Source organism: Taudactylus pleione, unplaced genomic scaffold, assembly GCF_031769625.1.
Source record: "Taudactylus pleione unplaced genomic scaffold, aTauple2 ptg000105l, whole genome shotgun sequence".
Taxonomy (NCBI): domain Eukaryota; kingdom Metazoa; phylum Chordata; class Amphibia; order Anura; family Myobatrachidae; genus Taudactylus; species Taudactylus pleione.
The window spans coordinates 777,893-803,015 of NW_028284507.1; the positions used below are offsets into that span (position 1 = coordinate 777,893).

A 25,123-nucleotide genomic window follows, 5' to 3' on the forward strand; every position below is an offset into this window, starting at 1 on the left:
TTGCACGATAACGACGTTATCGTGCAATCACATGTCAAAATCACCTAGTGGATGGGCAGCATAAAAGGCAATCCAAAATACATGTGATACGGTTTTTAGGGCTGAGGCCCTGATTCAGAGCCGGACACTCTGACAGAGCGCTCGCTCTGAATCAGGGCCGTCCCTCTTAATTTTTAGAGCGGCCTCCTGGCCGCTCGCATAGCTGTGGGTGACCACTCACAGCTTTAGCGAGCGGCCAGGAAGATGGTCGTGATGGTCAAGACCATCGCGACCATCGGGCTTGTTACGAGACTCTTGTGGTAGGGTCTCGTTGCCGCGAGCCCTGGAGTGCTTTCGGCTCTATCAGAGCCGAGAGCACTCCCACTGACATCACTTGTGATGTCAGTGGGGCCGGCCCCAGACGGTAGGCGTTCCCATGGAACCACCTCCGTCTGGGAAGCCACGCCCACCAAAGGGGGCATGCTGTCACTCACCATCGACAGCACGCCCCCTTTGTAGCGAGACCTGGAGCGACGGCTTGCCCGTCGCTATCTGGGTCTCGCGCATGCGCATGTCGGAGCCGCCTCCATCGTGTGCATGCGCACTGGGTCAACATCGACCCGCTTGCGAGCGCTCAGAGCCGAGAGCACTCCCACTGACATCACTGGTGATGTCAGTGGGGCCGGCCCCACACGGTAGGCGTTCCCATGGGAACGCCTCCGTCTGGGCAGCCACGCCCCCGGCACGCCCACCAAAGGGGACGTGCTGTCACTCATCATCGACAGCACGCCCCCTTTGTAGCAAGACCCGGAGCGACGGCTTGCCCGTCGCTATCCGGGTCTCGCACATGCCCACGATGGAGCCGCCTCCGTCATGCGCATGCGCACTGGGCCAACATCGACCCGCTTGCGAGCGCTTATCGCTCGCGAGCAGGTCTGAATCAGGCCCTGAGATCCAACTTGTGGGAAGACCAGAGTTGGGAATCAGTTCGACTCAAAACCCCAAAGTTCAGATGTTTTTGGTTTTCAGCAAAACTGAAGTGCTCATCTCTGACATATGTACTCTACTGCTGGCTGACTAATTGTTTGTTAAAATGTTACTGTATACGTTGTGCACTTACTGATACACATTTCATTCAAACATAACAACCTTTATTCATATTCTTTACAAATATTTATGAGCAACTAGCTTTTAAAGTGAAATATTAAAAACTTGTGTAACACACTAGAAAGTCATGTGAAATAAAACCCGACAACAATATTTACAGTTCAGAGACCAGTTATGAGACTTGACCCATCTTCCAGGTAATGGATCAGTTTGACGTGGGATAAGTGCTTCACTGATATAATAGGTTGTGAGCCTCCATTGGCACTTTTTCAGAAATGGTCTGATTGGACCACCGCATTGGCAATGGCATGATGTTCCCTTGGTGATGGCCCAATCTTGGTACAGTGAGTTGCCCAGCAGTGGTGCTCCTTGTGCTGATATATACATTACAGTAGTGTTTGCTCCCTCGGAACAGAACACATATTACCTGCTTTCAATAGCAGTGAATGCAGATACAATTCTTTTGCTCACCGAAAATAATCAATGACGTGAGAAGGTCAAGGGCACCTGGACAATCAATATATGCAGAATTTACAGTCTTTACTTTAATCGTAGAAATATACCATGGTAAGTTCCTTGTACCCCATATAATTATTTTTATTTAAAATAATGTTCACTACCACTTTGAGTTCATCTCTTGTAAAACAACTCCTCAGTTCCATGTGACAGCAATACTGCGTTGTGACGTGGAATCCATAGAAGATTTGGCATGGCGTGCTGTGTTTGGTCAGTTTCGCCCCCATGTGTGCTGGGAACAGCACCTTCCAGCATCTGTGCTCTATGTTAATGGGAATAGATTCTCCTCTTCAGGGCTGGGGTCTCTGCAGGTAGAGCACAGACATTGACTGGCAAACAGGTGCGACTAGAGAGTCAGAGACATTCTGCGCAAAGAACCCAGAGAGACGGAAAAGAGACAGTGAAGTAATTAGTACGGGGAATGGTAAAGAAAAGGCAAACTGGACTATGTGAGTATGAGTAGCATTCATTCATTCACCACGATCAAGTCACAGAGAACACTCCCATTCATTGTACTTTCTAAGGTGCAACAGGTGGCTGGCTAATTATACTTGGGAATGTGCAATTAAATATTTTTCTTTTTCATATTTAATATAAATAAATACATTGTATTTATACTGGTGCTAAATATTATAAGTAGTAGCAAGTGTCATCATTATCACGTATTATTTGATATAACTTTTACATGCTAATTCATATGCTTTGAAGATGATACTATACAGTATATGAATAACTGTAGTCAGACTTGTACCCAGTGGTTAACAAGGCTATGGTGTCTATTCATCATTATTCTCCTCTCTTCTGGGAAAAAAAGAAAATTGGAAAAATAAACATAAGTTAGTATAATATATGGATAGATATATGGATATAATGGAATGGGAATGAAGTCCCCGGCAGCCCGAAGGGAGAAGATCCCGACAGGGCAGGTAAGTACCCTCTCCCTATCCCTACACCTCTCCCCCCGAGCCCTAACCCTCTCTTAGTGGTGCCTAACCAGGGCCGGATTAAGGTTTGTGGGGGCCCCTGGGCAAGAAACATGTGGGGGCCCCTATTAAATATGGACGAAATGGGGGTATAAGCAATGGGGACCGTATCGCTCGTAAGCGGTATATTGATAAACAGCGATAAGCTAAGCTTAGCGCTGTTTGTTAAATACCGAAAGGATGACATAACCCCTTTAGCACTCACTAAAAGGGTTATGTCTCATTGTGAAATGGGGCCCATGGGCTCCACATGAAAAAAAAAAAAAACAACACAGAGGCACACACGAAAAAAAGACACAATATACACCCACAGGAAAAAAAAGACACATATAGGCACCCACATGAAATATTACTCACCAGTTGTGCAATCTTATCCACATTACACCGCACATACTGCCCATGATTCACATTACACCACATAGTAGAGTCCCTTATTCATGTTATGACACACAGCAGTGCCCCTTTTACACAATGCTCACAGTAGTAGTGCCCCTAATACACATAATGCCCACAGTAGTACTGAAGTGCATCTTATACAATGCCCATAGCAGTAGTGCCCCTTATTCAGTGCCCCCAGTAGTGGTAGTGCCACTTATGCTGTGCTCCAGTAGTGGTGGCTCTTATGCAGTGCCCCTACTATTGGCAGTGCCCACAGTATTAGTGCCCCTTATGCAGAGCGCACAGTAGTGGTGCCCTTTATGCAGTGCCCCCAGTAGTAGTGCCCCCAGGAGTGGTGCCCCTTTGCAATGCCCCCATTAGTAGTGGCCCCACTAGTCATGCCACCTGTGGTAGTGCCCTAGTAATGATGCCCCTGTTGTAAATATCCCAAGTAGTAATGCCCCCCTGTAGTAGTGCCCCCAATAGTAATGCTCCCTGTACCTACAATAGATAGTTCAGATGGTCGGATGACGTTATTAGATGATATCTTGTCACTTATAGACCTAACCCTTATGTAAATAAATATACAGTGCATCCGGAAAGTATTTACAGGGCTTCACTTTTTCCACATTTTGTTATGTTACAGCCATATTCCAAAATTAAATTAATTATTTTTTTATCCTCAAAATTCTACACACAATACCTCATAATGGTAACATGTAAAAAGTTTTTCTGAAATTTTTGCAAATTTATAAAAAAAAAAAAAAATCACATAAGTATTCAGAGCCTTTGCTCAATACTTTGTTGATGCACTTTTGGCAGCAATTACAGCCTCAAGTATTTTTGAATTTTATCCCACAAGCTTGGCACACCTATCTTTGGGCAGTTTCACCCTTTCCTCTTTACAGCACCTCTCAAGCTCCATCAGGTTGGATGGGAAGCGTCGGTGCACAGCCATTTTCTGATCTCTCCAGAGATGTTCAATCGGATTCAAGTCTGGGCTCTGGCTGGGCCACTCAAGGACATTCACAGAGTTGTCCTCAAGCCACTCCTTTGATATCTTTGCTGTGTGCTTAGGGTCGTTGTCCTGCTGAAAGATGAACCGTCGCCCCAGTCTGAGGTCAAGAGCGCTCTGGAGCAGGTTTTCAACCAAGATGTTTCTGTACTTTGCTGCATTCATCTTTCCCTCTATCCTGACTAGTTCCCCAGTTCCTACTGCTGAAAAACATCCCCACAGCATGATGCTGCCACCACCATGCTTCACTCTAGGGATGGTATTGGCCTGGTTATGAGCGGTGCCTGGTTTCCTCCAAACATAACGCCTTGCATTGATGTCAAAGAGTTCAATCTTTTGTTTCTCATGGTCTGAGAGTCCTTCTGGTGCATTCTGGCAAACTCCAGGTAGGCTGCCATATGCTTTTTACTAAGGAGTGGCTTCCGTCTGGCCACTCTAGCATACAAGCCTGATTGGTGGATTGCTGCAGAGATGGTTGTCCTTCTGGAAGGTTCTCCTCACTTCACAGAGGAATGCTGTAGCTCTGACAGAGTGACCATCGGGTTCTTGGTCACCTCCCTAACTAGGGCCCTTCTCCCATGATCACTCAGTTTAGACGGTCGGCCAACTGTAGGAAGAGTCCTGGTGGTTCTGAACTACTTCCATTTACGGATGATGGTGGCCTCTGTGCTCATTGGGACCTTCAAAGCAGCAGCTATTTTTCTGTACCCTTCCCCGGATTTGTGCCTCGAGACAATCCTGTCTCAGAGGTCTACAGACAAATCCTTGGACTTCATGCTTGGTTTGTGCTCTGACATGCACTGTCAAGAGAGGGACCTTATATAGACAGGTGTATGCCTTTCAAAATCATGTCCAAACAACTGAATTTACCACAGGTAGACTCCAATTAAGCTGTAGAGGTAGAGGTGCTGCAAAGGATGATCAGTGGAAACAGGGTGCACCTGAGCTCAATTTTGAGCTTCATGGCAAAGGCTGTGAATACTTATGTACATGTGATTTCTTAGTTTTTTTTTAATTAAATTTGCAAAAATCTAAAAAAAAACTTTTTACACGTTGTCATTATGGGCTATTGTGTGTAGAATTTTGAGGACAAAAATGAATTTATACCATTTTGGAATAAGGCTGTAACATAACAAAATGTGGAAAAAGTGAAGCGCTGTGAATACTTTCCGGATGCACTGTATATTTATTTACGTAATGGTTAGGTCTATAAGTGAAAAGATATCATCTAATAACATCACCCTACCATCTGAACTATCTATTGTAGGATTTAATGTGTTTAAATAACTTATCCGAGTCCCACATTGTATACATAGACACACACCACCGGTATAGAACCTTGAATGAAAAGAAAATTGTCCATCATAAAAAAAAGTAATTTTTGCATATGAATGCACAGCTGGGAACACTGACATGCCCAGTCTGCACTCAATACAGAACTCCACGATATGCCCATCAGAAGAGGGATAATTTTCCCCCCTTACAGGCGCTGCTGTTTCACGTACAGACACTGTCATTACGTGTACAAACTCTATGTGTGTTGCATAAAATTAGGCTACATTGATGAAAAAAATAAAACAAGTCTAATGGCATTTTCACTGTAGGAGGTGCATTCTCACATGTTTGTAAATATCCCTAATTGCCCAACCCTATTAACGGCCTGTCCCGATCAGCAACTGACAGGGCCCTGATCTGATGGTCACTGGGATTGGCTTTTTGTGTGGCTCATATACGACTTCTAAAACAATGGTAGTAGCAATTGTAATTAGCCCAAATGCATGATGCTGAACATGGCGGGTACTCACCGAGATTTGGGTGCAATATGTTGTGCGAATTTGATGCTTAAGAAGACATTAGGGATCAAGAGGAAGGTGCACCAACCAAGACAAAACCAAAAGCCGTTCTAAAAAAAAAAGTTAATTACAATGATCTCACTGCATAAGGGACAGAAGAATACAGAATATTCCTAGTGGGATGAATATATAGACAATGGCTTAGCTGAAGACCGGTGAGCCTCATAGTGAAATATGAGTGAGGCCTACTCCACCATCTTATTTCTGCACTCACCCAGGGGTCGGCCACATGATCACAGACGATGACACGAGTGTTGTCGAGAGTTACAGGCACAGAACGGCAGGAAGCAATGTTCTGTGTAATCTGAAACAACACAGCACACAGGATTTATTGCAATTTACTTGACATAATATCTGTGAGAGCACAACCTTTGTGGCCCATGAGACTTCTAGCACCAAAAATATAATTGAAAGTACAGATGCAGTGCATTTTATAGCATTACATACAGAACAGCATAAATGTTCATTAACCCCAATAAAACCTGACTTTTGAGATTCTTGGCATATGGATAATTTTTTATTGGGTTGTTAACTGCAAGTGCCCCCTGAGAATCACAACTGATCCATGTGACACAACATACATTACAACATAATGTATGGAATAGCCTGTTCTTACTTCCCACACAAGCAACTACTCATCTGTATACTCAGAGTATAGGTCCTCTGCCTTAGAGTGGTCAATGGTTCTAAAACAGTTTGGTTCAGATAACAAAATGGCTGCCTTCACAATGTGAATTTTGTTCCTCAGGGGTATAACTGACTGGTGACATTTTGGTCAGTAACCCAGGGCAGTAAGATGACACAGGCATTTCCCATAGATCAAGTATGATCATGAAAATATATAAAGTGAGCTTTCTGTATTTTCAATAAGATATGAAATAATTATGAGCATTTTGGTGGCAGAAAAATAAAACTATAACTATGTGGCCAGAGGCCTGCAGCGTCAGCAGCACTAAGGGGCCATGGGATATAACCCCTCCTGTGGTTGCATACATGAATATTAGGACAACTTTCATTGACATGTCTATCCACCTGTTCATCAAAGCGAACCCTTCCACCACATAACCCTGTCACCAGACCACTCACCCCGCCCTTCTACCTCAGCCATCTCTTCCTCACCTACTTCCTGCCCCCTGGTCCCCAACCACATGCTCACGCCTCATGTCATCTGTCTCCCCTCTCCCCTAGATTGTAAGCTCCTATGAGCAGGGTCCTCCTCCCTCTTGATCTCACAGCCCTCTTCTCTAGCACTTCTATTGTAACGTAATGTTCTGTGTACCCTGTACTGTCCTACTGCTGCTATATGTATGCTGCGGACCACTTGTGGTGCCTTATAAATAAAATTTAATAATAATAATAATAATCACGACTGTTTGTAGACACAAAATATATTTGTTGTGTCATATAAATATGAAATGTAGCTGTAGTATACCCAACTTGTAATATATAAGTTGTGTCTGCTGAATACTCCATTTTATTTGTGCAAAACCCTGGCAAAAGAGACCTGTAAGTTAGCACATAAATATCCCTCTAGTTTGTGATTTCAGGCTAAATTACAAAATGTTACTGTGACCATTACTATTTGCAATAAAAATAAGATTTACGGAACGGTTGCATAAATGTATCAATGCTATTACAAGACAAGTTTGGAGAAAACAGGTTTTACCTGTTCTACCCAATGATGGAGGTGATGTACAAAATGAGTCATATACCATACACACCCTACAGTAATAAATAAAAAATGATAATAACATACAATATTAATGACTTAGCAAAAATGAGGTCAGAAAAATAAATAATTAGCTAAGAAATAGACATATACTGGTGAGATGTGTATGAAGTAATAATTAGAAAAAATACATGAAATTAGCCAACAAAATGCAAGTGAGCAGAAAATACTTAACTAGTGCTAACCAGAATACACAATCGGTAATCTCATTTCAAACCTCAGATATATAACTGAGAACTCAATAGCTACAAGTATATAATCAATCTATCACATTATGGGGCATATTCAATTAGCCGCAGGACTTACCGCAGACTTTTAACTATTCAGTTATATTCCGCAGTATGCCAGTATTTCATGGTGAACCCCGTTGCCAATGCGCAGCCAGTAAGGCATAGATTCTGGGTTAAGTGCCCGGCGCTATGCAGTTACCGCGCAGATTAAGCCCTGTGGGTTTGCTTAACGCAAATTTCTGTACACACCCTCCTGAGGAGCGAGCAGAAATCTGCGTTAAGTGCACCCTCAGGGTTAACAGCGGGCAGTAATCAAATTACTCCAGGCTCTTAACGCTGGAGCTAAAAGAGTCAGTAAGTCCTGGGGCTAATTGAATATGCCTCAATATGTTAGTAAATGTATGACAGGATTAAATCAACTTACTGTTTGTTTTACCCAATCAAGGTACTGAATAAAATATTCTAGAGCCTGATCCAGCAGACACCTGCTCTCCTAGTGAAATAACCAGAAATTAAAATGATTATTAGATTTTATTTATATAGTGCCACAGGAGTTCTGTAGTGCTGTAGCGTTCAATTAGATGTTTACCAGTAGTCAAGTTGTGCAATTGTAGCTGATGTCTGGAAAAATGAGCACACTTAGTATTATAGTAATGTCTCTGTCTTTGCACTTTCTGTGAAACTTACATTCTTCAGCAGGCCAATGGTCCCCTCTAGTAAAGGTCCTTTTAGAGTGTTGATATCCTGTATTGTACGGTCTATACGAACCTTAAATGATAAAAGTATATCTGTTGTATAAGACGAACATCTCATAACAGTGGGACTAACTAAAATGACAAGGGTATACCAAATAGTATAGAACCGATGTTACTGTATTTCATGTTATTAATCGCAGGGAAATAAATGGATATATGTAAATAATTATTATACGTGTAAAATAACATGTAAGTATAGGGGGAGCATTTATAAACTGCAAAAATCTTAGTGCCACAGTGCAAAAGCCGTTTCTTGTTCATTTGTGTTGTTACGCTCCAACTTCTGTGCATGGATCATACACCTGCCTTAGCGCAGAGTCTGTGAGGGAGGGCAGATATTTTTTGGTATCAGCTTTGCGTGTGTCTTTGCTTTTCGTACAAACGTGCCAGATTTGGCTTTCCTTTTACACGATCAAGGCGAATTTCAGAAAACTTCTGTCTACCTAAAACTACTTTAGGAAAACATATCTCTAGGGAGCCTATTCAGCATCACTTAATTTTTACAAAAGCGGGTGAAAATTATAATTTTTACCTGCAATTTTATAAATTAAGTATTCGGGCCATTCATCAAGAAGGTAAAGCAGGAGGTATCACAGATATCTCCTGCTTACCTTCCTCTCGCAGAATGGCCCGCTGTCCCCATACACTAGTATCACAGATATCTCCTGCTTACCTTCCTCTCGCAGAATGGCCGGCTGTCCCCATACACTAGTATCACAGATATCTCCTGCTTACCTTCCTCTCACAGAATGGCCGGCTGTCCCCATACACTAGTATCACAGATATCTCCTGCTTACCTTCCTCTCGCAGAATGGCCCGCTGTCCCCATACACTAGTGTCACAGATATCTCCTGCTTACCTTCCTCTGGCGAAATGGCCTGCTGACCCTATACCTAGTATCACAGATAGCTCTTGCTTACCTTCCTCTGGCGAAATGGCCCGCTGTCCCCATACACTAGTATCACAGATAGCTCTTGCCTACCTTCCTCTGGCGGAATGGCCCACTGTCCCCATACTTTGGGGACAGAATTCATCAAGCTCCGAAAATATAATATTTTTGTAGCTTGAGTGCGGGAGCATTTGCCATCTGTAGATGATGAATTACTCCGGAATCCGCGGCGAGTGGGTTTGGACCCCGATAATTAACATCATGAATAGGCCCCTCAATGTGACATTACACGGCCCTTAATACTCTTCATAAATAAGTGTTATTTTGTCCAGCATACTAAAAACAAACAGTGCCCAAGGAATACAGAATAAAAAAGGGATTCTGGAAAAACAGAGTCTTTGGGCCTGATTCAGCTTTGGGAATAGAGAAGGATAGAGCAAGTAACTATGCATCTTAATAAAACCATGCTGTACTACAGGTGGGGAAGATGTAAAATGTGCATAGATTTAGATTTGGGAGAGGGGTGTGGCTAAACTGAAATCTAAATTGCAGTGCTAAAATAAAGCTGTGCAGTATTTGTGGGCTACATGCAAAAGCTGCCAGTTTTTACCCTGCATGCAAAAATAATGTATGTATTTGCACCCTTTGCATTGCAACATGGTTTGTCCAAGTTCACAGTTACTTGCTATATCTTAGTCTATTCCCAAAGCTGAATGAGGCCCTTTGTTCGATTATATATGTTAAAGGCGGATGTAGTTAGAAGAATGCAGACGCATGGGAATCCCGGTGTCGAAATCCCGACTTAGTACTAAAGATAGGCGTCTAAATACTGATGCCAATCTTCAGCCTGACGACGGAATCCCGACAGAAGCGGGGAGGGAGGGTTAGGTTTAGGCACCCCACGGGGAGGGTTAGGGTTTGGCTAGGGGAAGGGGGGTTAGGTTTAGGCACCACCAGGGGGAGGTTAGGGTTAGGCACCACCAGGGGGAGGTTAGGGTTAGGGTGCTGGAAGAGGGGGTTAGGTTTAGGAATCCCCAGGGGGACTTAGGGTTAGGCAGCATCCTGGGAGTTTTAGGGTTAGGCACCTCTAAGGGAGGGTTAGGGGGTGAGAAGGGTAGCCGCCAGGATTTCATACAGAACACGTTAAAGGTAAGTTGAGGTTTTAAGATAGGAGGTTTTTATCACTTGAGAGCCTCACTTTTATTGATCCAAACATTTCAGCTTTTATCCTACAAATTGGCTTACAGTAACGTAATCATGAGATTGAAGGGACTTCAGGGCTGTCTCTCTCTCTTAATGTGGTACGTTGGTGTATTTGATGATATATTTTACTTTAAGCAATGAAGCCTACAAATTAGAATATATCTGTTGAAGTGCAACTGAATGGTGCAACATTCAGCCCCTCTGCACACCCTGCAATCTCGCTCCGCAGTCCAGTACGGTATGTTAGAATTCTAGGCACACCGACACAAATTGGGCCGCATGGCACCACCAGAGAGGTTTTGCTCTCTGCGCCGACTGCTTTGTATATGCGATCTCCTTTTGTTCAGTTATAAATAGCAGCCTGAACTCACCTTCAGGGTTGGGGCCAACACAGCCAGAGTCTGGAGACTGCTGTTCAACTTACTCTAAAAATAAAAAAATAAATAAAATAAAACACACACAATACATAACTCAGTGAGTACAGGCATCAAGGATACAATAACAGTTTACACATTTTTATAACACGTTCCATTCTTAACTCTTGCAAAGTGTGAGATGCTCTTTGTTATTGGTCCACTTGGTGGGAAATAGTTTGCACATTGGGATAGTAAACTTTTGCTTCTCACATACATTAATGGATTATTATAGGAAAACTGCAAATGTTCTTCGTCTGATTTCCTAATCTAGCATTCCATAACACAGCTGTAATCTGCCATGATTTCAATTTGTAATTTGCAGTTTGGTGATAGTTTGGTGATTGCCCAGTAGTTTGGGGTGAAACCTCTGTGGTTTACCAGTATCTTATTTAAGGTCAGAATCCCGATGCTGGCATCCAGACCCTCTAACCCTAACCTTCCGTCCTCGCTGCCTAAACCTAACCCCCCCCACACCCTAAACCTAACCCTCTCCCCTTAGTGCGTAACCCTAACCCTCCCCCTAGTGCCTAACCCTAACCTCCCCCCTAACTCTAGTACTTACCGTCGGGATGCCAGAGCCGGGATTCTGATTCGGGCGTCGGCATTCTGACTGTCAGTATTTTGATCGCATCCCCAATATACATAGTTACATACTGTAGATTCTGGTATGCAGTCGGGAAGCTGGCGGACCTAATCCCGACAGCCGGCTTCCCGACTGCTTAATCCCGACGAGGGTTAAATGACAGGCGTCTAAATCTAGACGCCTGTCATTTTACCGACGCCGGGAGACCGGCGCCCGGCATCCCGATCGAAGCGACGCCGGGCGCTGATCGCGGATAGCTGTGGGGGGGAGGGTTAGGTTTAGGGCTCCCGGGGGGGACTTAGGGTTAGGCACCCCCCCGGAGGTTAGGTTTAGGCTACAGGAAGGGTGGTTAGGGTTAGGCACCTCTGGGGGGATTTAGGGTTAGATACCCCCCCGGGGGACTTAGGTTTAGGTGGCGGGGAAGGAGGGGTTAGGTTTAGGCACTTAGAGGGGGGATTAGGGTTAGGCACTGGGGGCACCCCTAAGGGAGGGTTAGGGTTAGGGGAGGGAATTAGGTTAGTCAATACTTACCTAAGGGACGATCGGGATTTTCACCCATGTCGGGCAGCCGCTGTCGGGATTCCAACCCATCGGTAAATCATACCGATTCCGTAGATTCCTATACTGATTAATTAATTCTTGTTCTATTTAGAGAAGTAAATCTTTTAATACAGTAACAAGCAACATTGTTTTGGGTTATGAATTAGCAGAAGTCATAAATGTATTTGCTTTCTAGTTTCTGCTATTATCTTTTGTAGATCACGTAATCCAACAGGTAACTGTGTAAACTGCTATTTATCACAGGGAGAAAAGACCTAAATCTAGAGAAAATGATTAGAAGATTAAGGGGTCTATTCATTGTTACTAAAATTATTTTTAGATAATTACTGTAGGTTTAGAACTCGTTTTGTGAAAATAGAAAGGACATCTGGTGAACCTCAGAATCCTCATTGGTGTCCCAATGGATCTATAAACTTCCTTTGAATGTGATAATTATTACAGTGCTTTGGTACAGTTTATGGCTGACCCATTAAACCTTCCGTGTAGCTCTATACATCATACAAAAGACATAAGGGACACAGAGCTGTGTCAAGACTGAATCATTATCTTGATAGTAATTAATTATGTGTGTGTCAGGTAGACAGCGTGTCTGAGAGTGGATTGCAGCAGGTAATGAACTAGGGGCCTGATTCAGAGCCGGACGCTCTGACCAGAGCGCTCGCTCTGAATCAGTGCCCTCCTACCTAAAAATGGAGTGGCCTCCTGGCCGCTCGCATAGCTGTGGGTGACCACCCACAGCATATGCGAGCAGCCAAAAAGATGGTCGCGATGGTCAAGACCATCGCGACCATCGGGCTTGCAACGAGACCCTGCCGTAGGGTCTCGGTGACCGCAAGCCCTGGAGTGATTTTGGCTCTATCAGAGCCAAAATCACTCCCACTGACATCACTAGTCATGTCAGTGGGGCCGGACCCAGACGGTAGGCGATCCCATGGGAACGCCTCCGTCTGGCAGCCACGCCCCCGGCACGCCCACCAAAGGGGGCGTGCTGTCAGTCACCATCGACAGCACGCCCCCTTTGGTGCGAGGTCTCGCGCATGCGCACGACGGAGCTCCCTCCGTCGTGCGCATGTGCAGTGGGGTAACATCGACCCGCTTGCGAGCGTCCTGCACTCGCGAGCGGGTCTGAATGACCCCCTAGGTCAGTAGCATTTAAATGCAACAGTGACACTGTGGCCAAACTATGATAGAGGCCTCCAGCACAGGCGGCACCTACCTATGATAGTAATTTGGCCAAATATAGAATTTCTATTTACTTTTAAATGTTAGATAAAGTAAAATGAAATGGTTACCTGCATTTATAGAATCTGGAAAGTGCACCAGAGTGAATGTAAAAAATAATCACCATGGAATAAATTCATACTGCTCATGTAATTCAGAAATCCAGCCATTAATGTGGTTATTTGCTATTTGTCAATGTTTTTCCTCTCTTTCACTAATAACAGTAGTTCTAATACCAGAGGCATCATAGGCAAATGAGAGGGCGGAGTCACGTTAAATGCCATTCTAGTGATGTAAATGATATCCGTCACAAATACCTAGTAGAGGCAGCTATTAATCCAGTAAACTCGGTGACCACGGGTAGAATACATTATTGTCGGGATCCATATCAAATATTGGGGCCGGGCTTGGTGTCCGTCCTCATGTGGCCCCGTTTTCTCATCTGAGCATATACCGGACCATTACATGTGCAGAGAAGCTCCGGACATCCCATATTCTTGTCAGCCATAAATGTCTGTCATTTACAATGTAACAAGAGTATTTGTACTAGACTTACCATGCCCTAATGTAACTTTCTGTGTAAAACTGCAAGGAGTAGAACAGCTACTGCCCGCGGCTTCGTTCATGATGACATCGTCTTTGCCAACAATTTTTTTTATTTGAGGTGTTTTTGTATTCCTGTAGCGGGAGTGGCCCACATGACCAGCAGCGCTATACAGACTGGTGGCAGCAGCGCCTTCACCCACCTCTCACACCAATGTCACTGTGTGCCCTGTGCACTGACTGCTATGTTGCCCAGTAAAAAGGTTGACAATGTCTAGATCGACACCAGGGGCCAAATGTAATTGGCTGAGAGTTTAGAGAATGCGAGTTTAGCAGTAAAACTCTCACAGTAATACTTTCATCGAGTTGTATTTTCAATACAGGAAACACCTGGATGATGGTTTAAATCTTGAGAGTTTTTTGAGTCTGAAAAACAAGTAAGTTTACTTGTTCTGTGACTTTATTACATTAGCTGAGTTTAAAAATGTGACAGTTTTCTCCCACATTTTCTAAACTCTCTCCCTATTACATTTGGCACCAGATGTTAGACAGACAAAAGGTCGACACAGCAAAGGTCAACATGATAGAAGGTCTACAAGGTCAAAAGGTCGACACAAAAATGGTCACCACACAAATGGTCAACACAAGCATTTTTTTTTCAGTTTAGGCACTTACCAGAGGGTTAGGGTTAGGCACTAGAAGGAATAGTTAGGGTTAGGCACTTAGCCCAACGGCTAGGGTTAGGCACCAGGAGGGAGGGCTAGGCACTTATCGGAGGATTAGGGTTAGGCGCCAAGGAGAAGACTAGGGTTATATAAAAAAAAAGTGTTGGCCAGTTGTGTGTCGACCATTTTTGTGTCAACATTTTACCCTGTTGACCTATTGACTGTCTTACATTTGGTGTCTATCTAGACATTGTCTATCTAATTTCTGTCTATCTTTTATACCAGGACCACAGATACAATGTTCTTATATTATATAATACATATATACTGTATATATATATATATACAAACAGATTACTTGTGATGTATTATTGATGTTAGAATGCATGCATGAGGGTGACTTCTGGTTCCTGGATGAGAACGTGAGCTCTGTACAAGGAGTGTACGTACCACATCAGCCTCTTGATCTCGCACAGTGGTATTCTGCAGATCTCTCAGTGCCGCTGCCTCGTTCTCCAGCTGGCTTCTGATTGTCGCATTGCTCTGAGTGAGGAGAAAATGAAACGACAGGGAAATTAGTGGGAAGTATGACCTGGGCCAAAGCAGATTTTGATGGGGGATCTACCACTTGATTTAAACCCAGAGATTAATATGTGGTCGTCTGGGAGCCTGATGAGGTTTATTAATAGATTCAGCAGATTTAGCTGTAATCACTGCAGAACTGTAAGATGCAACATGTGTTCTAGAATAGTTTTGTCTGAATTGAAGGGGTCACTCAGAGGATGCCCCAGGCTGCACAAAGTATCTGACACAAGATTATAAAGACACTAAGTAAAATCACAATGAAACGTTCAATGCGAGTTGCCGTCAGTAATATAATGAGTTGCACACAGTACATGAATACACTTAAAATGAAAAATGAAAATCAGATTTTGCTTGTGCAAAACTGATAAATAAAAGCACATCCTCTATTGGTATTGTTTCGTTACAAAAACATCATCACATTGGTAGAACGGCCAATTACCTAGATTCCTTAGATAGATGCTTTGTTATTACCTGGGTGGATGAAAGACTTTCCAGGGCTAGGGATAACTCCCCAGGATCCACTGTAAGAAGAGGCTTCTGTATCTGGAGGAACAGATGGGAGAAATGAGAATGACTACTGGTTGAGTTTAAAAGTTTTGCAAGATGCATGAACCATAGTGTGGGGCTGATTCAAAGATGGGCGCTAATGTCGCAGCTGCTGCAATTTGTACGCAGCGGCTATGAGAATATGCAAATGTCGCAGCAATCGGGATTTGCATTCGGTCGCAGATAGTTTGATAATCGTCCTTCTGAGTAACCCTATGGTGGTGCAGAATGAACTGAGATGCCGGAGCTATTTTTATTGTGTACGGGATTGCAGGCACAGGCTGGGACACACCCTAAAAAACGGTCACGACACGCCTGCGTTTTTGCAGCCACTCCCCATTACCTCCCCCAAACGCTCCCTGACTGTCAATCACTCTGCCAGAAAATAGTAGCTGCGACCTCCGACTGTAATGAAACTTGATGCACGTGCAGATTACTGCTAATCGCTCAACTGCGTAAACATTGTCATTGCGTCATCAGGCCCTATATACATATATATATACGTATAGTTTTACATTTATGGGCAAATCATTGGCACTGTAGTGTGTGTGTGTGTGTGTAGTAGTTGTGCAATCCAGAAAATAATAGGTTACTATAAGATGTATTTATTACTAGTGGTTCAGTGGGTGCATTCTGTATCTCTGTGATCTGCAGCAATACAGAACGCATGTGTGTCCCTGTTTATCTTCTGTCCAAGCAGTGACTTTCTCTCCTCACAGCCATCCTCATGCTGCAGTTGTGCATGCACATTGAGATTTGCCCTGGCTTCAGGGTTCCCCCATTTCTAGGTATGTGTAACGGCTCTTGTTATCCCTCTTGCTAAATAAGAGAAAGTTGTGATTACCTACAGCAAAAACAGGCAGATAAAGGGGTTATCACTGCTTGATAAGTAGATGCCTAAAGGATCACCAGTCCTTACTATGAATGCAATATCTGTGAACACGTGTTTTCCAATGAATGGAAGGCGAATATTAGACAGGCTATGTCTATTTTTGTCATATGTTTAAAAAAGATAATAGTGTTTACTTTCTCAGTAAGATTTAATAGGTTGATGTTAACATTTAATCGGCTAAATGGATGGGAGACAAAAGTAACAATTCAACTATTTAATCACCTGCCTGCTCAGATTAGTGACCATTTCCCAGAACAGAAAAGAAGGGAAAGGTAATATAATCATCTTCACATTTGCTATTGTATTTAGGGGTATATTTACTAAAGTGTGGGCTTTTCAAAGTGGAGATGTTGCCCATAGCAACCAATCAGATTCTAGTTATCATTTATCTAGCACCTTCTAGAAGATAATAGCTAGAATATGTTTGGTTGCTATGGGCAACATCTCCACTTCTAAAAACCCATACTTTAGTAAATATACCCCTTAGCATCCATTAGTTAGTCGTAGAACAGTTCCATTTTGAAAACTTCCTTGGTTTACTATCCAGAGGAGATTGTGGATCGGCACAGTGCCAACTGCAGCCTGCCTAACAGGGCTAGATTAACATTGGGGCAGATGGAGCTACAGCTCCAGGCCTACACATAAAAATAGGCAGGATGATGATGACCAGTCAAAAGCTGGCCACCTGGTCGGCCATAAATCATTCAGTAAGTATTTCAATTATATTTCTATTTTCCTCACAAATTGTTGCAATTTTTATACTTTTACATATTTAGGGAGACATTGGGGCTGTTATTGTACACACCCACTTGGCACTGGCCACACCCACACCACACTGGCCACACCTCCTCCACTTCTCACACTAGGCCTCATGCCATATTCCCAACTTTCCCTCATTGTCAGGGAGACTCCCTGAAATAGTAGCAATCTCCCTGACTCCCTGAAAAGTCCAGCAAGCTCCCTGATTGCACCTTAACCCAATTATGAAGCTGTTACATTAATAAAAAGCAGATCTGTACATTCAAATAGGATCATTAGTATCATTTCCCTGCATTGGTTAGTATAAGGCACAATGATCCCTATGGCTGCAGACATTTTCTGATAAGTATCAGTGTGTTTTCATCAACAAGTAGATATTGCTTTGGGACTCATTAACATTTGGATGTAAGTCAATTATGTGACACGCCTCTCCGATGTAGCAGTACACGTCCACTTTAAAGCGCGCTCATACATGTTGCTTTCACAATCTCCCTGAAATACTTTTTCAAAAGAAGGCAAGTATGCCTCATGCCCACGTGGCCTATAATCTGGCCCTACTGCTAAGCCTGCACCTGTGGCCCCCAGCTCCGTCCTTCTGTATACCATATTGGTCTTTTTCTCTGCTTTATGCCCCCTCTGACCCACTGAGCTTTGCCTGGTTCCCTGCTATTGTAAAACAGAGAATAACACTAAACTTAATGTTATTCTTCACAAGGAGCAGCCAACTTCTGCCTTACGTGACCTCCTCTGCACAGAGCAGCAGGATACACAGCACAACACCAGCAGCCGCTCTGAGATCAGATGGGGATGTGCAGCCCACACCACGTAATCACCAGGCAGCGCTCCTGCTTATTTCATTACAGAAAGGGAAGGTGGTTTTAGGCTCCTGCTATGCTCCAATGGGCTACAATGTTGTTCCCTGCTTTCGTTTTGGTTACAGTTGCACATATGAACATGTGCCTGAGAGAAGGACCCATCCTAATCCGGGTACACCAGGTCTGATGCCTCTGAATAGTGCTTCTAATTTACAAGCAGACTGTGACTCGGACGCAGTTCACAGTTTGGGTCATTGGAGCCGGTGCCCCCCCCCCTACAGTAGCCCACCCTGGTCCCCACTGATGGCAGCTCTGCTAGTTACAACACTGTTGCATTCCTTAGAACTAGTTAGCCACCATTTATGCAAGCATTTGTCTTTTACTGAGACTGGCTGACCTTCATTTCCTGGCCATATAATCTACCATTTGGCCATGCCAACTGACAAGAGCCTAAATGTCACACCTGTGCCAGGATGGTAATATAGGGCACTTGGTCCAGTCCACTGTTGTTATAGTCTGAGAGAACTCTCACTGCGATATTGGAGATCATGTTGAGCCCGGCCACATCCACTGTGAAGTTGTCAATCTTCGCCTGAAGTTGTGCTGTATACTGGGAGGAGATGGGAAAATGGCAAGAAAACAGGTTTAGTGCAATTCAGTCTGACACCATGATTAGAGCTCAGTGTCATTGTGATTGTCCCTTCAACATTACTCATTACTTAATAAGACAGGTAGATCAGATCATCAGGGTGACTCAGCTATTGCACTGTATGGAAAGCCAGTCTCAGCCCATCATACAATACTAGCCTAAAGCTGAAAATAATACTAAGAAGTAAGAACACAATGGTATATACTATATATTAGTATTCTCCATATGAAGTGTAAAATGTTAATCTATTTGCTCCATGAGCTCCTGTAGTCACATGTTATGTGAGCAGAACACTCCCACGTGTATTCTCAGACACAGCATAGCGCCCCCTAGCCTATACAGTATGCATTAATCCAGTAGGCACAATGATTACTTTTCAATTTCATATGACTCGTATAGGGCCCGATTCTGAGTCGGATGCTTCTGCAGACGCAGCGTTGTTTCCAATTTAATATGCAAATGCATCAATTAGCCGAACTAAGGGCGTAATTCAGCAGTGCACGCTAGTGCACTGCTGAACGCAGATTCCCGATGTTTGGGAATCTGCGCAGGCGCCAGACCCGTTCTGCGCATGTGCAGAACGGGTCGGAGAGACCGCACGTAAACTGGCAGCAGACTGTCAGTGATTGACAGTCTGCTGCCATTTGGGGGCAGGTAGGGAGGGGGCGACAATGCCCACACAGAGGTGTGTCGCTGCCATTGCGGCGGAGGGAAGAAGCCAGGATCTCCGTCGTCTGATTTCCTGGCCTCTTCCTCTAAACTGCGGCGACCGGCTGCGGAACCTCATGGGTCACCACACCCGGCCTATGGTACGCAGATTATCCGATGCTGCGTTGGACAACGCAGCTTGGATAAGTTATACACAGGAGGCGTGATGCCTCCTGCTGTATTACCATATCTGCAAGGGTTGCAACTGCAAAGCTGCCTGCATGCATACATCACATCTATAGCCTGCGTGCATACATCATATCTATAGCCTGCGTGCATACATCATATCTATAGCCTGTGTGCATACATCATATATATAGCCTGTGTGCATACATCATATCTATAGCCTGCGTGCATTCATACATCATATCTATAGCCTGCGTGCATTCATACATCATATCTATAGCCTGCGTGCACACATCATATCTATAGCCTGCGTGCATTCATACATCATATCTATAGCCTGCGTGCATACATCATATCTATAGCCTGCGTGCATTCATACATCATATCTATAGCCTGCGTGCATACATCATATCTATAGCCTGCGTGCATTCATACAGCATATCTATAGCCTGCGTGCAGCTTTGCAATTACAATCCTTGCAGAATCAGGCCCTAAGTCGCAAATCTGTGTTTCGGAAAGTGCAAGCCCACAATTCTAGCGTTCGCAGACGCAACTGCCATCATCAGTAACGGCACTTGCACCGGCCCCATGCTAGTTGCAAGCGATCCATCAGCAGCAGACGTCCCAACTGGGCCTGCACATCAGTATGAAGCACACTCCCATCAGACGCAGCCGCTCCGTACGTCTGATTACTCGCTGCATAGCTGCCACCCAGAAACGTTTATTTCCCTTAAGTCTCTGTTCCCGCAAGATGCGACACGGACGTAACTTGCCTGTGAGTACGGACGCAGCATGTGACGTATGTGTACACCATGTTGTGCGAGTCAGATGCATGCGCAGTCAGCATGAATTGGGGGATGCGTCCCTTTTCACCCCCATAGAATTGAACACTTGTTCCCCCACAGTACACAGGAGAAGACATACACATGAAAAAGAAAAGCACACTTACATGTGCGAGTTCTGTCGGACGCATCTGGAATTGCGGCCAGCTGCACATCACTGTGACAGGTGTACGTCAAGAGTAACAAGTGTGTTTACTTAGAGCAAAGAGATGCGACCTGACAGTCTCAGTAGTGAATTCGGAAGTTTCATCAATATATGTGTACTTTTACATTGTACATATAATAATACTGATACCCTGTGTGCCACGAGGCCGTGCCCCCTTTCCCATGAGGCTACGCCCTTTTTACGAGCATACGCCTTCGGCAAGCAGAGAGACCCTAATATGGGGTTTGTGGTACGGGCCGTGGGGGCTCAAAGCATATTGTTGCATCTGGGCCCAGCGCTCACTGGTTCCACTACTGTTTGTACACTATATAATAATAGTTTATTTCAGTCCAGCACCTGCAAGTAAAACATCCCTAACAGGTGTATCTGCGCTACATCGGGTAATAACTTGGCTTACTCATGCCTGCCCCATTCCCATCCTGCCCCATTCCCATTCTGCAGGCGTAAGAAATCGAAGTGTAAGATGTGTCAAAAGCTGGAAGTATGAGTCTGTTATCTGTACACAGGCACATTAAGGAAAAAGAATGCACATTTTATGCAAATAAAATATATGCGTCCAACTCTGCCAGAGCCCTATAATGTATACATTGCATAAATGACATGCAGAGCAATCACACGGATTTCTTCTTACCTGGGTAATGTTGAAGGCACTTTCCAAGTCAATGGGATTGCTAAATTGTAGGACATCCCAGATAGGTGTACCACGCTTGCACTGTCTGCAAGGAGAAGGCAGAGACAAAGTCAGACTAATGCCGGGTACACACTGGAGCATTGTCGGGCAGTTATGCCGTTTTGTAACTACATATCGCCTACATGGCTGAGTGTGTACACATGATTGTGCGCTCCCGCATGCCCCAAGTGACGGTCGCCAGGTTTGATGTGCTGCACATCAAAAATAGCGATATCACCAGCGGCTGGTGCATTGTTAACGAATGACGTAACGGTGATCGTTCTATCGTACATTAAAGTCGTCCAGTGTGGACGCACAATCACTGTTCATGGCATTCGTTCCAATGTCAGAACAATTTCCCGTCGCTCCAGTGTTACTAAGCAGTGTTAGGAGACAGAGTGAAAAGTGATAAGGTGCCAGCCAATCAGCTCCCAACTGCCATCTCACATGCTGTGTTTGAAAAATGACACTTGGGAGCTGATTGGCTGGCACCTTATCACTTTTCACTCTGTCTCCTAGCACTGCTTAGTAAATAGACCCCTAAGGGGTCTATGTACTAAGCAGTGATAAGAGACAGAGTGAAAAGTGATAAGACAGTGATAAGGTACCAGCCAATCAGCTCCCAACTGCCATCTCACAGGCTGTGTTTGAAAAATGGCAGTTGGGAGCTGATTGGCTGGCACTTATCACAGACTTATCACTTTTCACTCTGTCACTTATCACTGCTTTGTACATAGACCCCTAAGAGTTTTATTTATTTCCTGCCAGCTGTATTCAGTGTGTGATGGAATAAGGCCATACTGTATGTAGCACAAATGCTGCCCTGGGTAGTAGGAGTGGATATAGGACACAGTAACACACCAATCCCAGGACAAATATCAGTCGCATATACAGACACCCTAAATAGAGGTGAGGACAAATGTGTAACCACATGCAGCATACTGTACATCCACCACAGTGGCACAATTCTGCTACTATTTTATTTACTTACTCATACATATCCGAGAAGTTGGAACTCTCCCTGAGCCCGAGTTGCCTTTGCAGGTTGATGTTAGGTAGATTGCGAGGGTCATCCAAAAACTGAAAAGAATTATACAAGTGTGACGTATCTCTGACGCCTTGTAATGTGCATACTTTAAAGTAGAGTTTGCGCTCTCCCTTATTGTATTTACTCACCGTATAAATGTCCCCATTGTCCCAGTGTTGGCACAGAAGGGTGTGTACATTTCCTCCAACCAAGAAGGTGATGAACACAAAGAGGACGAGTGCCCAAGAGAATATAAAGGTCAGATACACCTCACTGCAACAGAAAGATGTACATTAGATTGCAAGCTCTTCTGCACACACATTTCTGTTTCACTACGGCGTTATGGTTTATACACACATTTACTAGTTATTGTAATGACCCTCCATATTTATAGTACTAAGAAAAAAAAGGGATGCGATTGTGTAGTATTGTCCTATAACAGTATGTTCAGTATTGCCTGATACCTGCTTTGTGTCACGGCCAGGGTATTTCAGCATGGCGCTAGGCGAGTGTTACCTTTGAGGTCATTGTGGCGCGGGCTGTCTGGTGGCGGAGCTGGTGTCTGGCGGGGGGCTTTGGCTGCGCGTGTTGTTGTGCGGGCCTGTTGTCACTCTGCGCTGGTAAGGCCTGGCGGCGTCTGCATTCCGTTTGGCATCTTGCCTTCTGGCCATGTGATGCGGCTGGCCAATCCTGGTGAGTCACATGTTCCCTCCGGCCAGTAACAGCACGGCATGGGGTATTTAGGAAGGGTCAGTGCCTTCCTTCTTTGCCAGTGCAACGTGTATCTCAGCCTAGCTGAGAGGGAGTTCTCTGTGCTTACTTGTTCCTGTGAATTCGCTGTCTGCCAGTCTGCCTGTCAGCTCCTAGCTCCCACTGGACTACCCCGCTTCCTCCATCACCCTTGCCCATACCTGAGTGCCTGAGCCTGCTGACATCCTGCGCTTCTGTTCACTACCTGCAAACCTGGCTTGATTATTTTCAGTTTCACTACCTGCACACCTGGACAGCTCTAATTATTTCTACTTGGACATTAACCCTTCTACTCCCACCACAGAACTCTTGTGCACATTTATATATTCCTGGACTTTTATTTACTGCCATTATATGTCTACTCAAGCACTTATTAAAAATCCTAGTTTTATTTTCAAATCTGCTTCTGTGTTCGCTCCTGCTACCACCCCGGGTCCACAAACAACCCAGAACATCACACTTTGTACACATTAATACCCCTTATCAGCATAGAGTATAGCCTTGTTTATCATTATACAGTATATCCAGTCCCATTGATATACTGTACAGCAATAAAGTATTATTACTTGTGCAGCATATGATAGTGTGATTAATTTATTATCATACATTAGTTACCTGTAATGTTAATTGTGATGTACAGTAACCTGGAGACCGGTCCTGTACTACTCCCTTCTCTTTTGGCGTCGGCGTGTAAACACCAAGATTGGTGGTGGGATTATATGCCGGGGGGGGGCACCAGCCCAAATCTTGCCTAGGGCACCAAATTGGCTAGGGCCGGCTCTGCCTTCTCCTGTACCTAATATATCTAGTCAGCTGCATGTTAGAATTAGGGGACTACCCCAATGTCTAAAATCCTAACTGCACCTCCCTTTCCCCAAGATATAGCAGCTTGGACAGCTAATGTGATATTTGCGGGTACATGCCACAAATATTGAATGATAAATAGGCCCTAAAGACCTGTAATAACTAGCTCAAATCTCAACAGCAAATGAGGGTTCTCAAAAGTCAGGGAGTGAGCATATTTTGTATATATACATAGCAATTAGAGATGTGAGCTGGACCATTTTTGCTGGATTTGGATTTGGCTCTGATTCATCGTCCGACTTTGGATTTGGATTTGCCAAACCGCCGTGACTGGTTTTGGATTTGGATTTTTTACAAAAATTGACAAAAAGCTAAAATCACATAATTTGTTCCTAGAGTAATATTAACCTCAATAACATTAATTTCCAGTCACTTACAGTCATTTTAGACCTTGTCACAGCTCACAATATTGTTTTCACCATTATTGGTCAAAGGCTGCAGTGAGCTGGCTGGTTACTAAGAACAGAGCAGCAGCACAGACAACGCAGTTTAAAGCACATCTATGAAACATTGCCAGACAGCAGTGGCAGAAATGAAGGGTAGTGCAAGATGGAATTGTCTTTGGGCCCTCCCACCCATCCAGTGGGGTACGGCCAGCAGAGTCACAGTACTTGTATACACAGTGGGATACGGCCCAAGGAGTCACAGTGCTTGTATGCACAGAGGTGTACAGCCCAAGGAGTCACAGTGCTTGTATACACAGAGGGCTATGGCCCAAGGAGTCACAGTACTTGTATACACAGAGGGGTACGGCCCAATGAGTCACGGTGCTTATATACACAGAGGGCTACGGCCCAAGGAGTCACAGTGCTTATATACAGTATACACAAAGGGCAATGGCCCAAGGAGTCACGGTGCTTGTCAGGGCCGTAGCTAGGGTAGTGCGGCCGGAGCCATCGCACAGTGCACCACAGGTCAGGGGGCACTGTTTGGGCCTGTCAAATTTCTGTGTATTATCATTCTTGCTTGCAGCTTTCTCTTATTTCATCCCCAGCATCTCCTGACCTCTCCTATCTCTTCCCTGACTCTTCCCCATGAAGCCATGGCCCGTTTTTGGGTGCATTATGTCCCTTTGAAAAATGAGGTGGCGCCAATGCT

At 44.4% G+C, this 25,123-nt stretch overlaps 1 protein-coding gene across 2 annotated transcripts in view; it reads right to left on the bottom strand.

The window, feature by feature from the left end:
* Positions 1 to 1,147: 1,147 nt before the first annotated feature.
* The window catches only part of PROM2 (prominin 2), a 71,211-nt gene continuing 47,235 nt past the window's right edge, over positions 1,148 to 25,123 (bottom strand). Inside the window, exons 12-23 of one of the 2 annotated variants that reach the window (XM_088470861.1) lie at positions 22,561 to 22,684; positions 22,376 to 22,464; positions 21,346 to 21,430; positions 18,687 to 18,833; positions 15,683 to 15,754; positions 15,077 to 15,169; positions 11,009 to 11,062; positions 8,478 to 8,558; positions 8,215 to 8,283; positions 6,046 to 6,135; positions 5,784 to 5,881; positions 1,148 to 1,907 (exon numbers count right to left, since the gene is read on the bottom strand). In XM_088470861.1, the coding sequence (XP_088326987.1) occupies positions 1,865 to 1,907; positions 5,784 to 5,881; positions 6,046 to 6,135; positions 8,215 to 8,283; positions 8,478 to 8,558; positions 11,009 to 11,062; positions 15,077 to 15,169; positions 15,683 to 15,754; positions 18,687 to 18,833; positions 21,346 to 21,430; positions 22,376 to 22,464; positions 22,561 to 22,684 (1,045 nt within the window). In that variant the 3' untranslated portion in view covers positions 1,148 to 1,864. Of the gene's footprint in view, positions 1,968 to 5,783; positions 5,882 to 6,045; positions 6,136 to 8,214; positions 8,284 to 8,477; positions 8,559 to 11,008; positions 11,063 to 15,076; positions 15,170 to 15,682; positions 15,755 to 18,686; positions 18,834 to 21,345; positions 21,431 to 22,375; positions 22,465 to 22,560; positions 22,685 to 25,123 lie in introns of both variants that reach the window. The other variant, XM_088470862.1, reaches the window with a different exon arrangement.